This window comes from Lolium rigidum, chromosome 6 (assembly GCF_022539505.1).
Source record: "Lolium rigidum isolate FL_2022 chromosome 6, APGP_CSIRO_Lrig_0.1, whole genome shotgun sequence".
Classification (NCBI taxonomy): domain Eukaryota; kingdom Viridiplantae; phylum Streptophyta; class Magnoliopsida; order Poales; family Poaceae; genus Lolium; species Lolium rigidum.
The window spans coordinates 324,316,380-324,340,206 of NC_061513.1; the positions used below are offsets into that span (position 1 = coordinate 324,316,380).

The following is a 23,827-nucleotide window of genomic DNA, read 5'->3' on the forward strand; positions in this document are numbered from 1 at the left end:
TGCTTCCTACGATCAAATTTGACGGTAAATAGCGTTGGATTGAACGAAATTTTGGTGTAGGAAGCGTCGAACTCCAGCCGTCTCCCCAGGTAGACGCCCGGAGATCGGCGTTTTTGTCTTAGTTTCACAAATAAATTGACAGTTGGGTGAGTTTGAATTTTTTTTTGCCAATATTTAACTTATTTTTACAAATAAATGTTACAGTTCAACAAAGTAAGCAAATAATTTGACAAGTTTTGACACAAATCAAATGGAAACTAGTTGGTGTTGCCTCGAAGCCTCCATATGTGCTCCACCAGATCATCCTGCAGCTATTGATGCATTGTGGAGTCTCGAATCTTTTGACGCATAGCGTTGAATGAAGCTCACGATGCCGGCACCTTGTGATTAGGCTATGCAAGAGAACCCTTTCTATCATATGGTGCACCTTGTTCAATAAGAGGAACCGAATACTTTCGCTCATTCTGAATAATCATATTGTGTAAGCACACACAACAGTTCATCACCTCCCACATTTGATCTTTGGACCAAGTCATAGCTGGGAAGTAGACTACAACAAATCTATGCTGGAGGACACCAAATGCACGCTCGATGTCCTTTCGGCAACCTTCTTGTTCCTTGACAAACTTCACCTCCTTCGGGAGGACGGGGCTTGAGATAGTCTTCACAACTGTTGCCCACTTTGGATAGATACCGTCTGCAAGATAATATCTCTTGTTGTAGTGCCGACCATTGATCACAAAGTCAACCGGGGGAGCATGACCCTCAACAAGCTTGGAGAAGATCGGCGAGCACTGCAAAACGTTGTTGTCGTTGTTGGATCCCGGCATACCAAAGAAGGAGTGCCAAATCCAGAGATCATGGGTAGCCACTGCCTCAAGTATCACAATGCAGCCTTTTTTGTGACCCTTGCACATTCCCTGACAGGTAAACAGACAGGTCTTCCATTTCCAATGCATGCAGTCAATGCTTCCAAGCATCCCCAGAAATCCTCGAGCTTCATTGAAAGCGAGGATCCGAGCAGTGTCTTCGATAGTGGGTGATCTCAAGTAGATGTCCCCAAACACTGCTATCACCGCCCTGCAGAACCGGTAGAAACAATCAAGGGTGATGGACTCCGCCATCCGAAGATAGTCATCGGCAGAATCATCAGGAGCTCCATATGCCAGCATCCGCATAGCCACCGTGCACTATTAGAGGGCGGAAAACCCTGCCATGCTGGTGCAATCCAACTTGCATCTGAAATAGGAGTCGTAGTCTCGAAGGGCATACACAATTTTCAGGAAGAGTTTCCGGCTCATCCTGAAACGACGCCTAAAAACAGCCTCACCGTGCAATGGACTGTTGGCGAGGTAGTCGGCGTAGAGCATGCAGTAGCCCTCCATTCGCTGCCTCAACTTGCACTTCCGGCGACCTAGTGCCGACCCACCACGGCGACCAATGGCCTTCTCCGCGTACAAGCCGGACAAGCAAGCTAGGATCAACATGTGTTCCTTGTCTTGGGCGGCGGTTGCCATCTCTTCTTCAAAAGGCTCGGCGAACATCTACCCCTCCTCGTCGTCCAAGTCCATGTTCGCCCAGGAAAATGGACGAACACCTGCCGGGCGTGGTCGACGAGGCGTGACGCGAGGAGTTGCTCGACGGCGGAATATAGGCAGACGACAAGATGGATGGCGGAATATAGGCTGGTGGGAGGAGGGACGATGGAGTGCAGGCAACCGGCCAGCGGATTGGCGAGCGGTGGTGCCGACGACGAGAGAGCTACGAGAGGGGAGAGATTTTGCGACAAGAAAGTGGTGGGGTTCGCGTGTTCTCTCGCCGATAGAGCAGGCCCATCCACGTTTTTCTCTCGTCCGGAGTCCCCGGGCGCACCCCGGGGGGCCGGGGATGGCCTGGGCTCTCTTGATGGATTAAGGGCCTATTCCGGGGGTAAACGAGGAACCGGGGGCGAGGCTGGGCCGAATAACGGCGTCCGAATGAAAAAAATGGTTGCCGGGGGCCTGGTCGATGAGACGTCTGGAGGTGCTTTAAGAACTCATTGGGTTCTGCCGGCATGGAACCTCCTCGGGATATGTAGTTGGTGGACTATTAACTCCTAGTACGTCTAGGACAGGGTCGCTGACGTTGTAGAGTACACCAAGGGCCCCGCTACCGCCAAGGAGGAGGCCGCCCACGACAACGTCTTCCAGTAGGCCGGTGGGCAGGTGATGGGCGCCGCCATGGGCGCCAAGGACGCCATCATGAACACGCTTGGCATGTTAGGAGATGCCGCCACTGAGAAGAAATGATAACGATACTCGTTCATTATAGATCCAGTGGTTGCACGTTTCCAAAATTTTGCCGGACAATTGACAATACTAAACGAGATTGGAGTGCAGCAAAGCCCGATCAACATCCTTCCTTACCCTTTCTTGACGCTTTGCAAACAATTTGTTATTGTCATTCTGAGGAAGCGGTATTGACTTAACAAACGTAGCCCATTCTAGATATATGCCATCAGCAAGGTAATAACCGGTGTCATATTGCCTCCATTGACAGTGTATTGAACCCTAGGCGCCTCTCCTTTCAAAGTACTGATGAACAATGATGACCGATTCAAACCATTAATGTCATTGTTTGATCCATCAACTCCAAATAAGCATGCCATATGCGGAGATCATATGACGCAACAGCTTCAAGTATCATAGTAGGACCTCCGTGGTGACCTGTGAACTGATCCCTCCATTCCATTGGATAGTTCTTCCGCTGCTAGTGCATACAATTAATACTTCCTAACCTGGCAGGGAAGCCACGAGCATGGCCAATTTCCATAAGACTGAAGAATTTCTTTAGGCGTAGGGGGGCGCAGATATTCTCCGCCAAAAACCTCAATAATACCTTGTGCAAATGCACTCAAGAAATCCAATGATGTGCTGGCTCCAAGCATTAGCACCTAAACAAGCTGGTCAACACATAATTGTAGTTTTGTGGCATGTTTGGACGGCTAGGAAGTTGTTGCGAAAAAGGGAAATTAGTAGGATTTTGTAAAAAGTTCACATAACCTCCTGCTGGGTGAACATCATTTACCCTACACAAGGATAAACATTCAAGTGTCACAATTACATGACAGAGATATGAATCCGCAGGATCTATAACATGCACCTCCGGGCTCCGAATGAAGAGGTTAGAAAAGTAGTTCAAAATTAGAGGGTTTAGTGTGCTACCTTCCACCCATCCACCATCATCATCTTTCAGTTTGGAAATGAAATTCTTTTTCCTCCTAGCATTTGCATAATTATTAAAGTAACTTGTATTTTGTATCTCCATTCTTGAGCCGGTTAGCACGGGATCGTTGTTGCCAATATAGTTCCTCTTGCTCTAACGGCCTCTCAATGCGTTTTGCTAATTCAGTTCGTCTTATTCTCGTCAGACATTGGTGCACACATCACTCACTCCAGCTCTCGTTGGGCTTGTTCTAGCTGCTTCTTTGGTTTCTTTAACACCACATGATCCCAAACATGCAGATTTGCATGCAAATGATTTAGTTTGTCGAGAATGCCACCAGGGTGCACGTGCATGGCTGCTTCTTCCCATGCATTGGTGACCACGTCGCCAAAGTGATCCTCCCTGAGCCACTTGGCTTCAAACCGTCTCGGCCCAGCATGGTTGACCTGATTTTGCATGGGGTGGTGCTCAGTGTCTAACGATATCGGTCGATGGTCTGAGCGACTAAACTTCATGTTGGTTACTGCAACATTTGGCATTAGGTTCATAAACTGTGGGTTAGCAACAACCTGTCAAGACGTTCTCGGATTCTTCCCCTTCGCCATGTAAACTGGTCACCAATAAACCCCAAATCTTCGAGCTCACGGTCAAAATTTCTCGGGTACTGTTGGGGTCTCGGGTCTCAGCCTTCCTTCTCATGCAAGTACAAAATTTCTTTAAAATATCCCATCATCAGTTCATCACCCACGGCAAACTATGATTACCTTTCATGTCCCTCATCCTTTGGCAAGTACGATATTTGTTCTCCCATTTGAATTTCCCATAAATTCCAAATCTTCATTGTTTGTCACTCTCCACAATCTTCACATCAATGTAGTTCAGGCGTGAAAACAAAAGTTGAACATGAACCTCCTTTTTCCAGCATAGTATAATTCCCCCATTCGACCATCACTCTCTGAATCATCTTAAAATCCATCTTTAACCGTAAGCATTCAGCCAGATCTCTTCGAGGTGAGTCTTCAACAAAAAAAAAACAATACCTCGGGGTTACATTGCCTCTATACGTACATCCACAAGCGCGTGAACTACCGGATCGTTCCCCAACCACGACAGTTTACCAGAGATATGACTAAACGTGATATACTCTAGGCCTTGTTTGGCGCTAGAGTTTTAGTGAGGGTAATCCGCAACAAACTTCAAATTTCCACTTATTCTAAATACATGTTTGGTGCTAGAGTATTGGGCGAGTTTAAACCCCACTTATCCCCACCTTTTCCCAAATCTCAGTGTATTTTTCTCAATCCCCAATACTCTACCTCTACCTAGTGGATTGAGAATGGGGTTTTGTGGGATTGGGTGACGCTAGCGGTTCACCCAATACTCTAGAATATTATCACCACTAATCCCCACAAACACTTTAGTACCAAACACGCCCTAATAGTTATAAATTTTTGTTTGAAAACGTTTTGGCTGAGCTGCTGGCATAACAAAAGAATAAAACAAGGCCATATAAGTAAGATCCTAGCTAGAGAAGAGCAACATAAGCTATATTAAAGAAAGTTATGGGCTTGAATCAGAGAATTGACATCCGGAACAAAGAGGAAAACAAAACGCTACTGCTTCTATAGAGCGACAAAAAACGCATGGTACGAAAACTCTATAATTATCTTGTCTGGCCAAGGGAACGGAACTAGAGCTATGCATACTTTTCCTTCCATTGTATCTTGCTTGAGCCGACCCTTGCGTACTTGGAAAGGAAAGCAGTGTTTTTTCACACCAATTAAAATAAGAATTTTTGTATATATAAAGAGATAAAGTCAAGTGAGAGTTCCTGGTCTCTTCTTGGTTTAGGCTATAGCTTTGCATCACCTCTGTGCTTGTATATCTAGCTGATAATTCCAGTTTTTGGTTTCTTTTCAGTTTTCATTCTTGTTGTATTCCTGACCGGTTGATGGATTTGTTAATTTAAAATCAGGGTTATCGAGCCTTATGTTTAAAAAAAGAAAAGTTGGTACAACGTTGTGGCTGTCCTTACTAGGCTCGAGAAATATTGTTGGATGGAAAGTAATTACTACCTGTTATAAATTTCGCCCTAAAAAACCTGTTATAAATTTTTGTTCGGAAACACTGTATTTTGATCAAATCCAATACTCTGGCTCTCCATTCCGAAATGGGGTCTAAACCGTTTTGGCTGAGCCGCTGACGAGTGGGACCCACTCATTAGGGTCTTCTTCCCCGTCGAGACTCCCCGAAATCCCCAACTGCAAAGAAAGCATAAGGCCCACAAACGGTTGGCGATGCTAGATTAAAAATGTATGGCAGCTTTCCTAGACTTAACTCCTTTTCAGTTAAGTCTCTGTACATAGATTTCGTGAGTGAACACACTTGGTTTTTTTAAATACTTGTGAAAATTAAAAGTACCACTGAAAATTAGAATTTTCATGTAGTTTTTTAATAAGAAAGTTTTACTTACTAAAGATAACTTGGCAAAACGAAAGTGGACTGGATGTACTAAATACGTGTTCTGTGATTCTAGGGAGCTTCTAGAACATCTTTTTATTAGTTGTCCTTTTACAAGTTTGCTTTGGAGAGTCATCTACTTCACGTTTAATATACCTGCTTCAACAAATGTTAAAATCTTGTTTGGGAAGTGGCAAAGTGGTGTTGACAAAGTTGTTAAAGTGTGGATTCGTGTAGGAGTCTGCGCCTTACTTTGGACAATATGGAATTGTTGTAACGATGTTGTTTTTAATGGTGCCGGCCCCTTCTGAATTTGTGCAGTCTATCCATCGAGCTCCTTACTGGTTAGGCCGACTATGTTTTCCATGTTTTGATGGTTGATTCTTGTCGCAACTTTAGCCGATCCATGATCGTTTGCTCGTTATATATTCATAACTATATACTTTTTGTTTGTCCGATGCAATAAAAATTTGTGTGCATCTTTGAATGCAGAGGCCGAAGTTTTACCCCCATTTTTTTTAAAAAAAGATGAAAGCTAAAAACTCAATTTTAAACTGCTTTTCGCACAACGCTGTGGCTTCCCTTACTAGTGCCGAGAAATATTGTTGGATGGAAAGTAATTACTAGTACCTGTTATAAATCTTTGTTTTGAAACACTGTATTTTCATCAAATCCAATAATCCGGCTCTCCATTCCGAAATAGGCCTAAAACGTTTTGGCTGAGCCGCTAACGAGTGGGACCCACTCATCAGGGTCGTCTTCCCCGTCGAGACTCCCCGAAATCCCCAACTGCAAAGAAAGCATAAGGCCCACGAGCGGCCGGGTTTAAAGCAGGGTTCTTTCTTCTCCCTCGCTCGCTGCCTCCTCCCCACACCATTGGCCTCCTCTCTTGCGGCGCCACTCTCCACCTACACCATGCTGCCGCGATCCCCGGCGAGCCTCCACCTCCGGCGGCTCCGGTGGGCCCGAGGCTTCAGCGCGTCGTCCTCTCCCTCGCCCTCAGCCTCCACGGCGGACGGCAAGATCGTGGCGTCGGTGGTCTTCGAGCGCCTCCCCGTCGTCATCCCCAAGATCAACCCCGTCGTCTACGCCTTCCAAGAATTCTCGTACCTCCAGATCTAGCCCGCCTCCCGTCCAGTAAACACCACGCTTCGTCGTTCCTCTGTCTGATCCCGTCGTCTCCTCCTCTTTGCTAGGTTCCGCTGGAGGCAGCAGTACAGGCGGAAGTACCCCGACGACGTCCTCGGCAAGGCGGAGGCGAGGTGACATTTCCATTTCCCCCCTTGCGTTATTCGTGTTTGGTGCCATTTCTGGTCTATGTTCTTACCCTAGGTTTGATGCTAGCAAAATCAATGGGTTGTTAGTGCACTACTCACTCCGTACTCAAATAAGTCAAATAAGTGTACATCTAGCTCTAAACTTTGTCCACAAAAGAGTGTACTCCTATCTTTCCAATGCACTTTAATTGCTTCTCTCTCGTCGCAGAGAAATCAAACCCAATAATGTTGAGCACATGTTCTTTTTTTTTTTTTCTACATGCATTTAGCTCATTGGTGGTGAAAGAATTAAAGAGGAAAGATGCATGTTTCCAATGTATTTTTCACTTCACTTCATAATTTATCTTGAAAACCCGCACGTACACTTATTTGTGGACGGAGAGAGTATGTGGTAGCTGTAAAACATTTTCGTTGTTGTATTTGTGGGCAGCACGAAATTTGAGTGCTATGGCATAAGAGTTGTGCATAGTAAGACATGGAAAATTTCAGAATCCCTTGCATATCTATATGGCCGTTAATTACACCTGCTGCCAAAGTTACCTGCTCCATAACATAGATCATGCATGACACTTTAGGCTTTTGACTATATACAGTGACTTGAATGCGGCAATGGACGCTTGTGGATGGTCTTTGATTCAGCTATTTTCTTCTCACTATATATGCCTGGTCTCAAATACATTGCAACTTTCTCGTTTTTGTGTGTAGGGGCAAGGGTGATTACCAGATAGATTATGTGCCTGCTCCAAGAATCACAGAAGCTGACAAAATAAATGATCGGAAGTAAGTTTTCAGCTTTCATTCAGGATTCATGTCGTTTTGTTTCTCTGCCTAACTTGCTCGGTTGCATTCGTTCTCGAATATTTCTTGTGGTTATTGTCAGTTTTAATTTTTCTCTTATCACATATGCATGTGCTAGTTATATTGTACATTGAGCTGCCCTGAATGTTTCTAATTACTTAGATAGTATCATATAAACATGTAATTTAATTAATACTATTAAATCTTAGTCTGGTTTCTCTTTCAAGCATACTAATATAACTGCATTCTAGGTTGTAGTAAACTGATTCAGTTTATCATCCCCTCTACCTTGTATACCCTTACCAGGTGCCATCTGTTTACTTCTTTTGTTCCTCATCTTAAATATAATGGCCTATTTATTTTAAAAATCTGAAATTATGGTGTAATGTTAGTGATGTAATCCTCTTGTTGCGCAATTTTCTGTCAGTGATACTGTCTCCAGACGACACATGCATCGCTGCTGGAGCCTATAGTTGAGTCTTGAGTGTATGTGCCTATTTAACGGCTATTATTTGCATGTACTTTCCTATGTAATAACATATTTTGTTACACACGAGCACTCACCATGTGCTGAAACTCAAATATATCTTGTGAATGAACTCTCGTGACAATGCTGCTCTGTGAGTGCAAGTGTAACAAGGTATCTAGCTTATGCTAATTTAATGTTTTCTACAGGTCACTACAGCGTGCTCTAGATAATAAACTGTATCTTCTTCTGTTTGGCAAGACTTTTGGGGCTCATGATGGCAAGCCTGTTTGGCATTTTCCAGAAAAAGTGTATGAGAATGAAGACACTTTGCGTTTGGTATGCATTTTGAGAAAAAGTACCTGTTAAATTTCCATATATATATATATGTTCCATGCTGTACTTCAGTTCCAGTTTAGTTGTACTCCCTCCGATCCGGAAAAAGCGTCGGAAAGACATTTTTGCAAACCCACCCTTAAGCTTTTTATTTCGTTAACCCACACACCCCCATGCAATGAACCAGACGAGAGAACTCCTCCTCGGCTCCTTGTGTGCGTCGTCGATGTGCGCCCCGAACCCCAACGCCCCGACCCCCCTTCTCAGATCTTGAAGTCACCGGTGCTCGCGCGCTGCCTCTGCGGGCGGTGGAGTCCTACAGGCGGTCGAGCGCCATGGATCAGGGCTCTACTCCCCTTAGGCCGGCTTGGGCCAGGGGTGTGGGGAGCGAGCGGCCTGGCTGGGCGAGCGTGTGGTGGCGAGCAGACCCGGAGGTCAGCGCGGTGGGTGATGAGATCGAGCGGAGGCAAGGCGGGGGCGCAGGGCGGAGGCGAGGTGGGGGCGCAGGGCGGCGCCGGCGTTGACCAGTGATGGGGCCCCGCGGTACCTCTGCGTGGGAGAGACGCAACAGATCGAGCACAATTTTCTCTTCTTTGACCAACACAGCGGAAAACGCGGACGATCTTTTAGAAAGGGTTTAATGCAAAACGTAATTGTACTGTTCCTCAGACAGTTTTTTCGGATCGGAGGGAGTACTATTTTTCACCTTTGTGTTTGCGCAGCCAGATTAGAAATGTGGTTTTAGACTATCACGTTTCATATGTTCACATATTGGGTATTTGGTTTCAGTGTGCTGAATCTGCGCTAAAATCTGTTCTTGGTGGACTTGACAACACATATTTTGTTGGCAATGCTCCAATGGCTCATATGGTAGCTGAACAAACAGAAGATGCTAGTGTTTCATCATTCAAGGTAAATTTTTTTCTACCACATGAAAATAATGATAGCTTCCGTACTATACTTTAGTTCAACATGATGCACTACCATGGTATTGTCTCTTAATCCTCTAAATGCTTCTGGCAGCGTTTCTTCTTCAAGTCGCAAGTGATTGGCACCACAAAACTCGATATCAGGAAATGTGAGGACCACGCGTGGGTGACCAAAGACGAGCTGCTGGAATATTTTCCAGAGCATAAGGCGCTCTTCGACAAGATGATCATTCACATAAGATAGCTCTGTAATCTAGCAGGAGCAGTGGCAGAGCTGAGGCTACCTGAATATCGAGCATTCCAGCATCTGGCATAATGCTGCTTGACCTGTGTACCGTCCTATGAATTCACAAAAGAAGGCCACGAGAAATGACGGCTGTGGACGTTTCTCGATAGAGACAACTTCAGACTTGTGTTTGTTGACTCTCTGTTTTGGTTGGCGATGCTAGATTAAAAAAATGTATGGCAGCTTTCCTGCCACATGATATACGTATTTGCTATTTTTAGGTGACATAATTGATGGGCATTATGGTCTCCCTATTTTCTGATGTCTGACGCCTGCAAACTTTTATTGCTAAGGCGCTTGAACATGTAACATTCTAGTTTCTGATAGTTATTTTCCCATTCTAGCAACTTTTGTTCCATCTTTCATTCGAGTAGATGAAAAGATTTTTTTTCCTGGTGCAATGCCCGTCTCCTTGTCGTGTTGGTGTGTTTTTTTTTATTTTTTGAATCAGCTGAAGTTGTACAAATTTCTCTACGAAGATATTACTACTATGCAAGTTTCTCTACGAGTATCAATCATGGCAGCCTATTGGAATGTTTGGTTGGTATGCTAAGTAGGTCACACTTTGCTGCACCACAAGTTTGATTTTTTTAATTTTTTTTTGCACAAGACCACACGTTTGATTGAGTTGGCCATCCTGTGGAAGCAGGAACCTTGCTGCCACCTCCAGGTCCAATCTCCGCTCCCTTGCACCTCCAGCAACTGCACCCTAGGGGCGGGGATTGAATTTTCATTGTTTTATCCTGTGTAAAAAGATTTGGATTGTTTGACTTTTGGTGTTGTGGCGATGTTGTTTAGATAGTGGTGACGCTGTTATCTCGAATAAAAATACCCCACCTCCAATCCCCGTGTCGGTGTCACTTGGTTTCACGTTGTCGAGGAGCTTTGAGTTTTTGCTCCCGTTGGTCTTCATGGACGGCGAGCAGATTGTTGTTTGTTGGAGCAGCTCCAAGGTCATGACCGGCGATAAGATAAAGTCATCTTCGACAAACTCCTTCATCCGAGTCTCTGCGAGGAAGGTCGCCGGTCTGTTATCACGAGTGTGGAGTTTATTTTGATCACCTAAGACCTAGGCATGATTCATGAGTATCAAATGGTGGGGGGCAAATATTGACAAGCCGTGGAGCAAAATAAACACGCTCCATGTCAATGTGTGTGCAGATTACTCGGACCCTTGCTGTAGAGGGACATGTGTGGTCGCCTTGGCCTTTCAGGTTTGCCTATGCCCAGCCCGTTGTCAGGCATAATTCTTCAGAAATCCGAACCCTAAAAACCTTTCATTCTTATCTCTCTGGCGGCGGCTGGGGCTACCCGGGCGGATCGGATTTTCAGGCAGGATACCCCCAGCGTCGAGTTCCATTTGAAAGAGCGTCCAAGACTCTTGATCGCGTGTGTGTTGGCGGTCGAAACAATGCTATCGCGGGCGTTTTCTCAGGTGCTGGGCAAGGGGTCCAAATGTTCGCTAGATCCGTTCGTCCATGCATCATCTGCCGTGGTTCGCTTAGGTTCCAAGATGCCACGACATTTTCACCATCTCCTTGCTCAACCAGAGCCAGCAGCTGACAGTTTCCCGCTGCATAATAGCACTGGAGCTCCTCCTGCCGCTACCTGTACCTTGGAATCAGATGGCACTGTGAAGAATTCAGATGACACTCCTCTTGACTCTACGAGTGGCAGGAGCTTTGAAGAGAGGCTTGCAACACTGCGTAGCATTGGGGAGTGTGTCAACCAGTACGAGCTCGGCCCGAGAAAGCTGCCCCTGTTTGCTACGTTTGGTGTGATGTCTCCCCCTGGATGCACATAACCCAGGGCATCTTGATGGCATGGCACTCAACGTCAACAAGATGATAAAAGCCGGCTGCAAAGTTAAGATTTTGATGGCAGATTGGTTTGCTTGGCTGGACTGGAAGATTGGTCACATTGTGCAAGCCACTGGCGGCGACCCAAGTAGAATGCAGAGCGTTGGCCTCTACAATGCCGAGACGTGGAGAGCGGCCGGCATGGATCTCGATGGGGTAGAGCTCGTGTGGCTGTCAGAATTGATGTGCAGGAACGCGGGTGAATACTGGCCGCTTGCTACGGACATCGCGAGGGGGCTTCATCTCCATGCGTCGATTCATACGAGGGGCCATGGGGATATGAATCCCGATAGGTTTAGTGATGGGTTCTGCCCTCCAGAATCTGTCCAAGGCAATCCGTGTTTGGATTACGTAAAGTATTTGGTATTACCTTGGTTCGGAAAGTTTGAGGTGGTTCGGAAGGGAGATAATGGTGCTAGCAAGACATTTGTGGACATGGAAGAGTTTAATGCTGATTATGAAAGAGGAGCTCTATATCCTTCTGATGTGAAGCACGCCCTTGCAAAGGCTATAAACATGATGCTGCAGCCTGTTCGTGATCACTTCGGAAGCAGCGCTGGAGCAAAAAGACTAGTGGAAGCAAATGAGGATTTCTATTTGAGGCACTGCTGAGCACTGGGTCAAAGGTTTAGGAGTTGATGTTGGCATAAACTTCTGACCAGTCGATGGTGTCTTAATAAATCAGTTGTTGAGTCGACGGTCTCTTAAAAACTTCAGTAATGTTTGGCTCTGTTTTGCAGAATCGTTTTATTCTTAAGTCATGTATCTTGTTCTGAATACACTCCACTCCATGTGTATGAACGTCAGAAAGTTGCTGTTTTATCTGCAAAAAAAAAACGAGTGTTGCATGCTGAGCGAAGTCGTTTGAACGTGCAACATTCTAGCTTCTGCAGTTACTGTTTACTGATAATGATTTTCCCATTCTAGCAACTAATGATCTATTCTTGGTTCAATTGCCTGCCTTGTCGGTGCTCTGAAAGTCTAAATATGGTGTGTTCATTTCTTCCAGATTAGCTGAAGTTGTACGAATTTCTCAAAGGTATGCTATCAGTCATGGCACGTTGCCTATTGGCATGTTTGGTTGGCTTACTAGGTACGTTCCACTCTGATGACGCACAGGTTTGATCAAGTTGGCCGTCCGGTGGAAGAAGCAGAGCTAATTAAGTTTTAGTTTAGAACCTGAACATACATGAGCTGCAGTGACATCACTTATAAGTTTTAGTTCAGAATCTGCAACTGTTCCATTGCTTATTAATTTAATTTACAATCAATTCAATTTTGATTGAGCTTCATAAGATAAAGATGTCCATGTAGTACATCTGGTTTTGATTTTGAAATTTGATGCTCTCTAATGTTCATATATTTTACTCTGATTAGAAACATGGACGAGGAAGAAGGGGGTAATGAAGAGCACCAACGTGGTAGCTCGTTGTTAATATCCGGTGCAACAAGGACAAGGGCTCCACCACCCCCAATGCTTTCCTCCTTCTTGGATAAACATTTGCAGAGATTATCATGGTGAGAACTTTTTTAATATTTCATTTAAAGGGATGCAACTTAAGAGATGATAAGTTCTTACGTCATTGCAATGTTAACTCTTTAGTCGCTTTTCAGCAGTTTGCTCACGTGATACACAATGGTTGATTCTGAAGATGTTGCTGATTAAGAAGAGAAAGAAGAAAACGAGGAGGAGGAATATGATGGCTTTAGAAGATTTGTCTCGAGTTTAAATCTGAGTTTCAAAATGGTCGGTAGAATGACTGGACACGTAGGCTACAAGTGATGTTTCTACACTCCAAATCCAAGATATCTTGACTTCAGATTATAGTTGTGTTGCTCATGTCATCAACCTTGCATGTCAAGCTGGATTAGATTTTCTTGACCCCATGATCAGCAAGATATGTGAGACAGTATCAAATACATTCAAAGCTCACAAACTCAAAAAAAGAAGTTTGAAAAAAAAATAGTTGAGCAACTAGGCATATATTGTGGACAATATCCAAGCCTTGACACTCCAACCTGTTGGAATTGAACCTACAAGATGATTGGTACAGCAAGAGAGTATCGTGAAGTGTTCAATTTGTTGGCCGTTCAAGATACAAATTATCCTTTCAAACCTTCATTTGAGGATTGGGAAAATGTTGATGCTATTTGCAGGCTGCTGGCGGTATTCTATGAAGCCACGAATGTGGTATTGGGAACAAAGTTCCCTAATGCTAAATTGTATTTCCATGAAATTTGGAAAGTGAGGCTCACCTTGGGTCAGCAGCATTATGAAGAGAACACTGAGTTTGGTGATGTGATATTGTGATCATGTACATGAAGATGGTGATGTGGTGATGCACATGAAGACTGTCAGTTCACTAAGAGTGTTACAAAATGGTATTGTTCATTGTTCTAAAGCTAATTTGGAAGAGTCAAATTTATCTACAATGATGTTAATATGGTAGAATGTTAGCATGGTCCAAGATGGATGGATCTCTTGTGTTCATGATTGTGATGGGCTCATGGATATATGCATCTGGATCTTGATGATTTGATTTTCTTTAATTCTGCTCTATCTTTGTATTAAATGTGTTCTTTATTTGGCTATTTTCTTACATTGGTACTTCTGAGTTGTAGCCATTTTTTAATCCGATCCCATAAATGGACATGGATCTGAATTCTTGAGTTCTGGCGAGGTATCTGAATTGGTGTTAACCATTCATTTTATCTTATTTTAACTCCACGTGTGGATAAACTCGGCGGGTTCCTTTCTTTGCTTGTTGCACCTATCTAGGATGTTGTAGGCCATTTGGTATTTGTTTCATTATCTTGTTGGTAAAGAAATTCGATCCCTTCGCGGGTCATTTGGGAAAAACAGACTTACAATTCTGCCAAGAAAAACACACTCACGATCATTCAGATAATCATTTATGTTACCGGTGATGTTGTGACATGCCATAACATTATATTTACTATGGCTGTGTGCATCTATCTGATGCAGAGGCCGAGGTAATACCCATTTCGAAAAAAAAATAACATTATATTTACTAGCGGCGATATAAGATAGCGTGCCATTAAGCCTGTTTTTGGCACGCCGACGAAAAACTATTTCCTTCTAGTAATGTGTATACATCGAATTTCATTCACGACAAAGAGACTCGTGATTCTTCCCTAAAAAAAAAAGAGACTCATGATTCTTAAAAAAACACTCATGATCAATTCAGATAGGTGAAGTATATTCATGCTTTGGTCGCGTACATCGAAGTTAAAACCAAATGCGCGTGTAGAAATCAGTCGTGGAAGGGAGAATGGAACCCTATACGGCGGGAATCAGGGAATAACGGAATGAAAAGCGGGCGAGAGAGCTAGTCCTTGGTGGTCTTCTCGGCGGCAGCATCTCCTCCCATACCGAGCGTGCTGAGGACGGCGTCCTTGGCGCCCACGGCGGCGCCCAGCACATTCCCGCCGGCCTTCTGAAAGACGTTCTCCTTGGGCTCGGCCTTGGTGTACTCTGCCGCGTCGGCCGCCCTGTCCTGGACGTACTGCGCGGCCGCGTTGGCCTTCTCCTTGGCGGCGTCGGCGGACTCCGTAGCCGCCTTCTTGGCGGCGTCGGTCTTCTCGCCGAGGAAGCCGCCGGTCTGGTCCTTGCCTTCGACGGCGCGGTCCTGGACATACTGCGCGGTCTCGGTGGCCTTCTCCTTGGCGGCGTCGGCGGTCTCGACGGCTGCCTTCTTGGCAGCCTCGGTCTTCTCGGCGAGGAAGCCGCCGGTCTGGTCCTTGCTCTCGACGGCGCGGTCCGTGCCGGCCTGCGCCGCCTCGGACGCCTTCCCCACGGCTTCGTCCCCCATCTTCTTTGCTGCCTCGGCAGTCTCCGAGGCCGCCGTGGTGACGGCCTGAGTCTTCTCGCCGAGGAAGCTGCCGGCCTGGTCCTTCGCCTCGACGGCGCGGTCCTGGACGGACTGCCCCGTCTCGGAGGCTATCTTCGTGGCCTCGCCGGCCTTAGCCTGCACCTCCCCCGACTTCTCCTGCAACCAGCTAGACATTTCACAGGTCGATGATGGAGCTTGTGTTCTCTCTTCTTCGTTTGCTTATTGTGGAGACCCGTGTTCCTTGTTTAAATAGAGCGCCCGCGCCATTGCTGAGACCTGAGAGAGTGAGATGAGACAATGCATCGCCTTCATGGTGTGTACGATTTGTGTTGGATGCTTTCCCTACGAGAGATGTCGGCCACTTGTACATTCAGCAGCTTGGATGGCTAACGGCATGTCGGCAGAACCCAATCCCTTGACACCTGTCCATCAATATGTGGTTTCATAATGTTCTTTCTAGTATTGCCTGACAAATCTGATCCCTTGGAGCGACTTCACCCACATCTGGCCTCTCTCCAAAACAATGTCCAAGTCGATCTAGGCTCCGATCCTAGTATAGCTCCAAGCGTGTCCAATAGGGCTTCGATCCTATTGGTGACCATTTCATTGGAGAGATTTCACAGGAGGAAGAGGCAGTCGATGTGGCATGGTCGGCACCGGACTACTAGGAGAGTCCAGCGTGTTTCCACAATAGAACTCTCAGATTGGCGGGCAATTTTACTCGATGTACTAGGGAATTCCATGTACTAGGTGCCCGGGATCATGGCGCCGCGAATCAGCTGGTCGGCTCCATGTACGTACTATAGGAGTGTTCTTGCCTATTTCTTTTTGCATTGATGTTTGTCAACTAGCTTAGACCAAAGCAATTTGGCGCACGCCGGACCAAAAAATCGTTCCAGCCGCGTTCCCCAAAGCCCAATTTTGTCCGACGCGGCCCGATACGGTGTCCGGCATCCCGAGCCCGTCCCCATCCCACATGGGACGCTCCGGGCACGCCGGACACAACGAAAAGCGAGGCGGGGAGTGGCGGGGCCGACGCGCCAGCGGCACAATAAATTTTAACCTAACCGTCGCCTACCTCGCAGCGGAAGTTATTCGCACACAGTGACACACGACGACATCTTTGCCTTAATGGCGACAGAGGGGCAGGCGAGACGTCTCGTCGGTGCTGCGCAGCCTCCACGCGTCGCCGGCATTCGCACGCCACCGCCCGTTCCCGCGCGATCTTCCCGCCTCTTCTCGCCTCTTCCCGCGCTTTCTTCCCGACGCCGGCGTCTATAAAAGGTCTCTCGGCTCACTGGTAGCCACCACAGCCGCCGGCAACAAACACAGTCTTCGTCGCTCCACCGCCGTCTCCTCCACTACCAGTGGCAATGGCGAACCGCCCAGGCGCTGGCCAGTTCCCTCCACCGCCGTCTCCTCCACTTCCAGTCCCGGATTCGCAGGTCGACACCAACCCCGCGGCCCGGAAAGAGCGGCGGCGGCGAGGGCTGCAGAACTGGCGTGCACATCGTCAGTAGCGGCGGGAGGCACTCGAGCAGCAGGCCCGCCAGCAGCGTGAGGTGGCGCACGCGGCAGATCTAGCGGCGTTCTGCGCCCCTGGCCCCGCAGCTGACGAGGCCGCGGAGGCGGCAGTGTGGCACGAGGAAGCGATGGCGGACACCATTGCGGTGTTCGACTCCTCGATGGCAGAAGAGGCGCGACGGCTCCGGACGGAGGAGATGGAGCAGCGGTGGGTTGATGAGCGCCGGCGCCAGCGCGATGAGCGGGAGGCGCTGTACCGTGAACGGCGGGAGGCGATCGAGCGCCGGCGGCGGGAGTCAATCGAGCGCCAGCAGCAGCTGGCGACGGAGGAGCGTCAGCAGCGGGAGGCGGCGCTGGCGGCGATCTTGGGGAGGCGGGCGGACGAGTAGGCGGCGGCGATGATGGAGGCGCCAACGGATGTGGAGGAGGAGGAGGAGGCCGAGGCGGAGGAGGAGGAGACCGAGGTGGAGGAGGACGACGACGATTTCGAGTGGTCCGTCGACGACTGGCCGCACCCGGACGAGACGGCCGATCAGCAACGCGCGCTCGTCGAGTCCTTCGAGTCGGAGAAAAAGCTCCAAGATGACGCCCGTGCCCGCGAAGAGGCGCAGATTCGCCGCGCCGTCGAGCTCTCCCTCCAGGCGGCACAGCAGGGGAGGGCGGACGACGATGCGCTGCTAGAGCGGCGGCGTCTGGCCACCGCCTAATGCAAGGAGAGGCGACGCGCGCAGCAGGAGCTGCGGCGGAGGGGAGGCGATGACGGGGCGGGGCCGTCGAACGCACCGTCGGGCGGTCAGTAGTCTAGGTTTAGATGAAATCTAACCGTTTTCATTCAAATTTTGTAATATATAATCAAATTTGAATGAAAACATTTATTTTCATGCACCAATATTTATTTGGGGGCGGCGTTTAGGGGACGCGGCTGGGGAGCGACGTCCCCCAAACGCGGCACGAACAAAACACGTCCCCCAAACGCTCGATCCGGCGCTCTTTGGGGGACGGTTTGGGGGACGCGACTGGAGATGCTCTTAATGGTACTCCATTAAGCTAGTTGCCATAAATATTTGCAACGCTACACGGTGGATATAAGAAAAAATCTATCGAATGATTGACCATGTAGATCTCGCAAACTGTCATTGGAAGAATAGATATTTTATTGTCTTATTTTTGATGAAAAAATACACATTTCTTACATCCATGCAAGTTGCGTTTTAGAAGGTTATCTTTGATAAAAATAACACCGCGACGATAGGTACCATGCAGAAAACCTTAGTTTTCAGTGGTATTATCATCATCCAGATGAATTTATTATTAATTATCGGTTCAGCTGGTTGAATCAATACTTTGTACATGGAACTTATAGAGAATTTACGACTATCTATAAGATTCCACTTGAACTCATCAGATCCCGGTGTCAGATGGATATGAGCTAATTATTGTAGCAATTCATTCCATGATGCCAACCGCAATCTAACAAGGTCTCGTTCGAACGTCACAGCCGGTGGGATAGAATCCATCATCTTGGCTAAGGTATCTCCCTTATGACAGTACGATATTATGCAAAGCAGAATATTGTTTGCGGAGTGTGGCATTCCCTAGCCATTTATCCTCCAAAACCTTATCTCAGATTCATCCTTAATGGAGAAAGAGAAAAAAGGAAAAAAAATCTTTGTGACCATGAGACCAGCCAAAAAAATGTGAATCTCATGGTTTTCGTAAAACCTGGGAAATTAATCGAGACTACATAATCACCACTATCTAAAAAACATTGCAAGAACACCATAATAAATAAAAAAAAATCAATATTTTTACACCGGATAAAACGTCGAAAATCATCTCTCCCCCCCCCCCACACAACACCAAAGTAGTAGCGGGAGCCGGAAGGTAGCAGGTAGGTATATGCTTCTTCCACTGAACAGCCAACTCGATCAAACTTGTGGTTAGCAAAGTATGATGTACTTAGTATACATCCCAAACATGCCAATAGCTAGGCACCATGCCAAAGTGTGAAGAAGCTCGTCTATGGATCTTGGCGGGTGCCAAGGAGCTATGTTGTTTGCCTCTCCATGCGCGTCCACCAGATGAAACCTTAAATGAGTCAGTTCTCTGTTTTCTGTTGTTTTGTATTTCAGAAAAGTTGTACAGAAAATATTCTCGGAATTGAACGAAGCAAAAGCTAAAGTCAATATTTTACCGCAACGAAGACAGAGTCTAGACGGGAGTCGAAGGGGGGCAACAGGGCGGCCACGCTAGCCCTAGGCGCGGCCTAACCCTGGCCCGCGCCTAGGGGTGGTGTGGGCCACCCTGGTCTCCACCGACATCGCCCCTCCGCCTCTTTATTCACGGTCTCGGTAAAACCCTGAATACCCGAGCCTCCATCCATAAAAAGTTTCGTCGCGGCCGCCATTGCAGAACCCATCTCCGGAGGGTTCTGAAGCTCTTCCCGGCACCCTGCCAGAGGGGGAAATCATCGTCGGAGGCATCTACATCGCCATGCCCGCCCCCGAAGTGATGCTTGAGTAGTTCATCCCTGGACTATGGGTCCATAGCAGTAGCTAGATGGTTGTCTTCTCCAATTTGTGCCTCATGTTTAGATCTTGTGAGCTGCCCTACATGATCAAGATCTCCTTATGTAATGCTACATGTTGTGTTTGCTGGGATCCGATGAATATTGTATACTATGTTGAGGTCGATTATATATTCATGTCATATGTTATTTGTGATCTTGCATGCTCTCCGTTGCTAGTAGAAACTCTGGCCAAGTAGATGCTTGTGACTCCAAGAGGGGGTATTTATGCTCGATAGTAAGTTCATGCCTCTAGTTTTCTGGAAGAGTGACAATAACTTGTAAGATTGTAGATGTGTTGTTGCTACTAGGGAGAAAAAAACAATGTTTTATCCAAGGGTAATTCTATTGTTTACTTTACACACATTGCTTAATGCGATAATCTGTTGCTTGTAACTTAATACTGGAAGGGGTTCGGACGATAACCGGAAGGTGGATTATTAGTCATAGACGCAGTTGGATTACGGCCTATGTATTATGTTGTAATGCCCAAACGAATCTCATAGTAATCATCTTTTCATGTATGATCGATATTCTGCCAAGTGCCCAGTTGTAATTTGTTCACCCAGCATGCTATTTATCTCTATGGAGACACACCTCTAGTGAACGGTGGACCCCGGTCCTTTCCTTTACACCGATAAATTCAACCACTGTAATCCCGCTCCTTTACTTACTGCAAAGCTCTGTTCTCTTTAATTACTGCAAACATCTCTTTCCACTTGATATGTCTAATCCTTTGTGCTCAGCAAACCAGTGAAATTGACAACCTCACTGTAAGTTTGGACAAAGTACTTTGGTTGTGTTGTGTGCAGGTTCCACGTCGTTGCTAACGCCGGTAGTGCGTCGTGCCACTAGTCAGCTAGCAACACCTTTAGAAGTCACGCCTTTCTCCTACTGGTCGATTAAACCTTGGTTTCTTCCAGAGGAAAACTTGTTGCTGTCCTCATCACACCTTCCTCTTGGGGTTTCCCAACCGCTTACACAACAACCGCCACCAAGATTGTCTGGCGTCATCACCGGAGCACCATCAATATTTTCTAGCGCCGTTGCCGGGGAGAAAGGGGATTTCTGCAAGGGGGGTCTCTCATCTCCAATCTCTTTACTTTGTTATTGTTTTGCTTAGTTTACTTTACTTTGTCTTTTTTGCTTCTTTACATCAAAAACACTAAAAAATAGTTTCTTTTATAGTCGTCATTATATTAAAAACACAAAAAAATTAGTTTCTTACATAGTTGTTATTTTGCTTCTAGTTCATTATGTTGTTTCCTAAGTACGATCTGAAGGACCTATCTGTAGGTAGTGGTTCTATAATTGGGAAAGATAACATTGAAAAATTCTTCAATCATGTTAGTAAGCATAAATATATTGAGGATAAATCCCTCGTAGAACTTGCTCCTAATTATGAAACTGTTGCAACTTATTTAGTTCAAATGCTGGAGGCTAGATTTGTTAGCCTTAATCCTATAATGCAGCAAATGTTTCTTAAACTCCATGAAGTTGAGCATGATGAAAAGAAATATTTTATCCTAGAAACTTTGCTTAGAGAATTTAAATATGTTGTTATAGAAGCTAGGAAAGTTTTTGATCGGTTTGAGTTGCTAGGCTCATGTGTAGATATCTTTGGTCCACTTAAAAAAATAGACAAAACCAAAAATAGGAGAGAAAGTAAAATACCAATACCTTTCAAATTAGTAGCAATGCATGAAGCTTGGGAAAAGAATTTTGACTGGATTGTTCCTGAAAATCCATTTGATGAAAGTAGTGTCGGGGGTACTCCTCGGCAATGCCCACCTTTTGGGGGTTAGGGTTGACGGAATCCTGCAGGCTGACACGAGATATCAGATGCCAAACAAATGGGGAGAGAGATTTACCCAGGTTCGGGGCCCTCGAGGAGGTAACCCTTACTTCCTGCTTGTCTGATCTTGATTATCGAAATTATCGGGTTACAATGGGGTAGCTGAAGGCTAATACTAAGATCTCATCGAGAGGCTAAGATTACTTTTGACCTAGCTCTAGACTTGTGGTGATTCTGGCTATGTTGATTGTGTCCCTCGGCAGACCCTCTCCTGGCCCTTATATTGTGAGCCAGGTCTCGAGAGTTCTGCCCGGGTACGACTAGGTTACAAAGAGTCCTACATCTAGACTTTCCTTGTCCTTCGTCTTCTTGCCTTGTTCTTCAAGTATATTTCTTCGGAACCGTCGTAGTGGCCCACCTTGGTCGGTGGAGAACCTTCACGGGCCCCTAGTTTGGCCGTAAGATGTAACATAATACGGGTTACCCGAAGGGTAATGCCCACATCAGTAGCCCCCGAGTGACTGGCCTAAGTAAAGCTTTGGGCAGGTACTAAAGCTATCTTCTGTCAAACATCCATAATTCTTTGGAAGACCTTGATCTCTTCAAAAAAGCTTCATTTTTATCGGGTGCACATCCAACGCTCCCGATGGGAGTAGCCTCTGAGTCTCGGCATGGATGCTTGCAACCGTGTGTAGACTCAAGTTGTACCACTCGAATATTTTCAGTTGCCGATATGTTTTTTGCAAGCTATGGCAATCATCCAATATCTTTTGTATATCGGGTCTTCAATAACTTTGGGTAAAATCACGCCAATTGACAGCATGTAAGGGATTCAAGTAATGTGCCCAGCTTTACTCGATATATCGATACTGGTTAACTGCCAATGGCAAAACAACATTACTCTACTCAAAATCAAGTCCTCGGGCATGATTATGGATCTCATGAAATCTTCGAGTCCACAATTTGTATTGGGTGCGCGACCAGCGCTCCCGATGGGAGTAGCCCCCGAGTCTAGGCACGGATGCTCGCAATCGTGTGTAGACTCAAGTTGTACTACTCGAATGACGTAGACTTCTTCGGATGCTTCACGAGGAGCCGATGTTTTTGATGATATCATTAATGACGTGGCCACTGCGGCCACCCTACTTCTGTGCGGTCAGCTACAAAATGACTAGTTCTTGCTCGTTGACCGAGGCGCCTCCTCGATTTCCGCACGTAGTGGGAGTAATGGGCCTCCGGTTTACATATCCTTGCTGACACGTGTACGATTAGATTCTCGCCCATCTTCCCACGATGCCAAAATAACGGCCACGATCTCCAGTCATTCCCTATTATAAATGGGGAACCTTTTCATGTTTTCACTTTTTACGCCCTCATACTGCTCATCTTCTTTCCTTGCCTCCTCCTCGCCATTGCCTCTGCTTCTATGAGCTCAGCGACCATGGGCAAGAAGAAGGGATCCGCCGGCTCCAGTGCCACCACAGGCGCAGCCAGGGTTGGTCTTGACTGGAGTGCATCCACCATCTCCAAGCGTGAGGAGAACAAGATGAGGTCGCTCGGCCTCATCTCATCTGTCGAAACTGACTTTGCTCATCCAGGTTCTGCCTCTCGTCCAAGGCCTCCGAAAGGCATTACTGTTATGTTTGCTGCCTTTTTGTATCGCGGGCTTTCTCTCCCCGCCCATAAATTTCTCCGCTCTCTCATCTTTTTCTATGGGATTCAGCTTTGGCAGTTGACTCCCAATTCCGTTCTCCACCTCTCAATCTTCATCACCTTGTGTGAGGCTTTCCTCGGCATCGACCCCCACTGGGGCTTGTGGAGGAAGATTTTCTATGTCAAGCGCCATAATGGCAATAATGGCCCTCCTATGGTTGGCAACGCTGGCTTCATCGTCGGGAAGGAGGTTAACTACTTCAACTTCCCGATGAGGGAGGTAGTCCAAGGCTGGCGACAAAAGTGGTTTTATCTTCGAGATATTCTAGTACCGGGACGGCGCTCCAACCTGCCACCATTCGAAGATGTTCTTGTTGTCGTGTCGAAGAAATCCTGGCAAAACACTCTGATTGCCGAAGAAAGCGCAATAGCTGATCAACTGTAGAAAAAGGTCTTGGATCTAAAGAATGCAGGGGCCCAGATGATGTGCGGCACTGAAGTGGTCTCGGTGTTCCTGAAGCATCGGGTGCAGCCAGCGATGTCAAGGGCTCATCAACTCTGGCTATACACTGGCGTAACGGACAAATCGAGGATCAACACAACTGATTTATCTGAGGATGATCTTCGAGATGAAATGCGGCGTCTAACTTGCCTCAGCTAGAAGGATATCATAGTTATGACTTCTGCCCGCCCTCCTCTCGATCTCAATTGATATCTAGCAATCCTTCGGTTCTTTCGTGTTGTCACACTGGGGCCATAAAGTGTTTGAAGAAGACTTGCTATCAATAAATCCAAACATGATCAAGATCTTTTCCACATG

General features: G+C 46.5%; 2 protein-coding genes across 2 annotated transcripts; one reads left to right on the plus strand and one right to left on the minus strand.

The window, feature by feature from the left end:
* The first annotated feature begins 6,579 nt into the window (after positions 1-6,579).
* On the plus strand, positions 6,580-10,012 carry LOC124661934 (39S ribosomal protein L46, mitochondrial-like). Its single transcript, XM_047199820.1, has 6 exons — positions 6,580-6,770; positions 6,861-6,926; positions 7,647-7,721; positions 8,415-8,544; positions 9,331-9,453; positions 9,565-10,012. Exons 1-6 carry the CDS (start codon positions 6,580-6,582, stop codon positions 9,712-9,714), a joined length of 735 nt encoding a protein of 244 aa, XP_047055776.1. The 3' UTR covers positions 9,715-10,012.
* A 4,806-nt stretch (positions 10,013-14,818) lies between these two features.
* LOC124661935 (late embryogenesis abundant protein 19-like) lies at positions 14,819-15,762 on the minus strand. The gene has a single exon (XM_047199821.1). The coding sequence runs from the start codon at positions 15,641-15,643 to the stop codon at positions 14,966-14,968; it is 678 nt and encodes a 225-aa protein (XP_047055777.1). The 5' UTR covers positions 15,644-15,762; the 3' UTR covers positions 14,819-14,965.
* Between the last annotated feature and the right edge of the window lie 8,065 nt (positions 15,763-23,827).

Bases quoted from the DNA above. Each gene is read 5' to 3' on its own strand.
- LOC124661934 (XM_047199820.1), top strand. From the start codon at position 6,580: ATGCTGCCGCGATCCCCGGCGAGCCTCCACCTCCGGCGGCTCCGGTGG. The intron at 6,771-6,860 runs GTACCTCCAGAT...CCTCTTTGCTAG, and splicing joins TACGCCTTCCAAGAATTCTC to GTTCCGCTGGAGGCAGCAGT. The intron at 7,722-8,414 runs GTAAGTTTTCAG...TGTTTTCTACAG, and splicing joins GACAAAATAAATGATCGGAA to GTCACTACAGCGTGCTCTAG.
- LOC124661935 (XM_047199821.1), bottom strand. From the start codon at position 15,643: ATGTCTAGCTGGTTGCAGGAGAAGTCGGGGGAGGTGCAGGCTAAGGCC.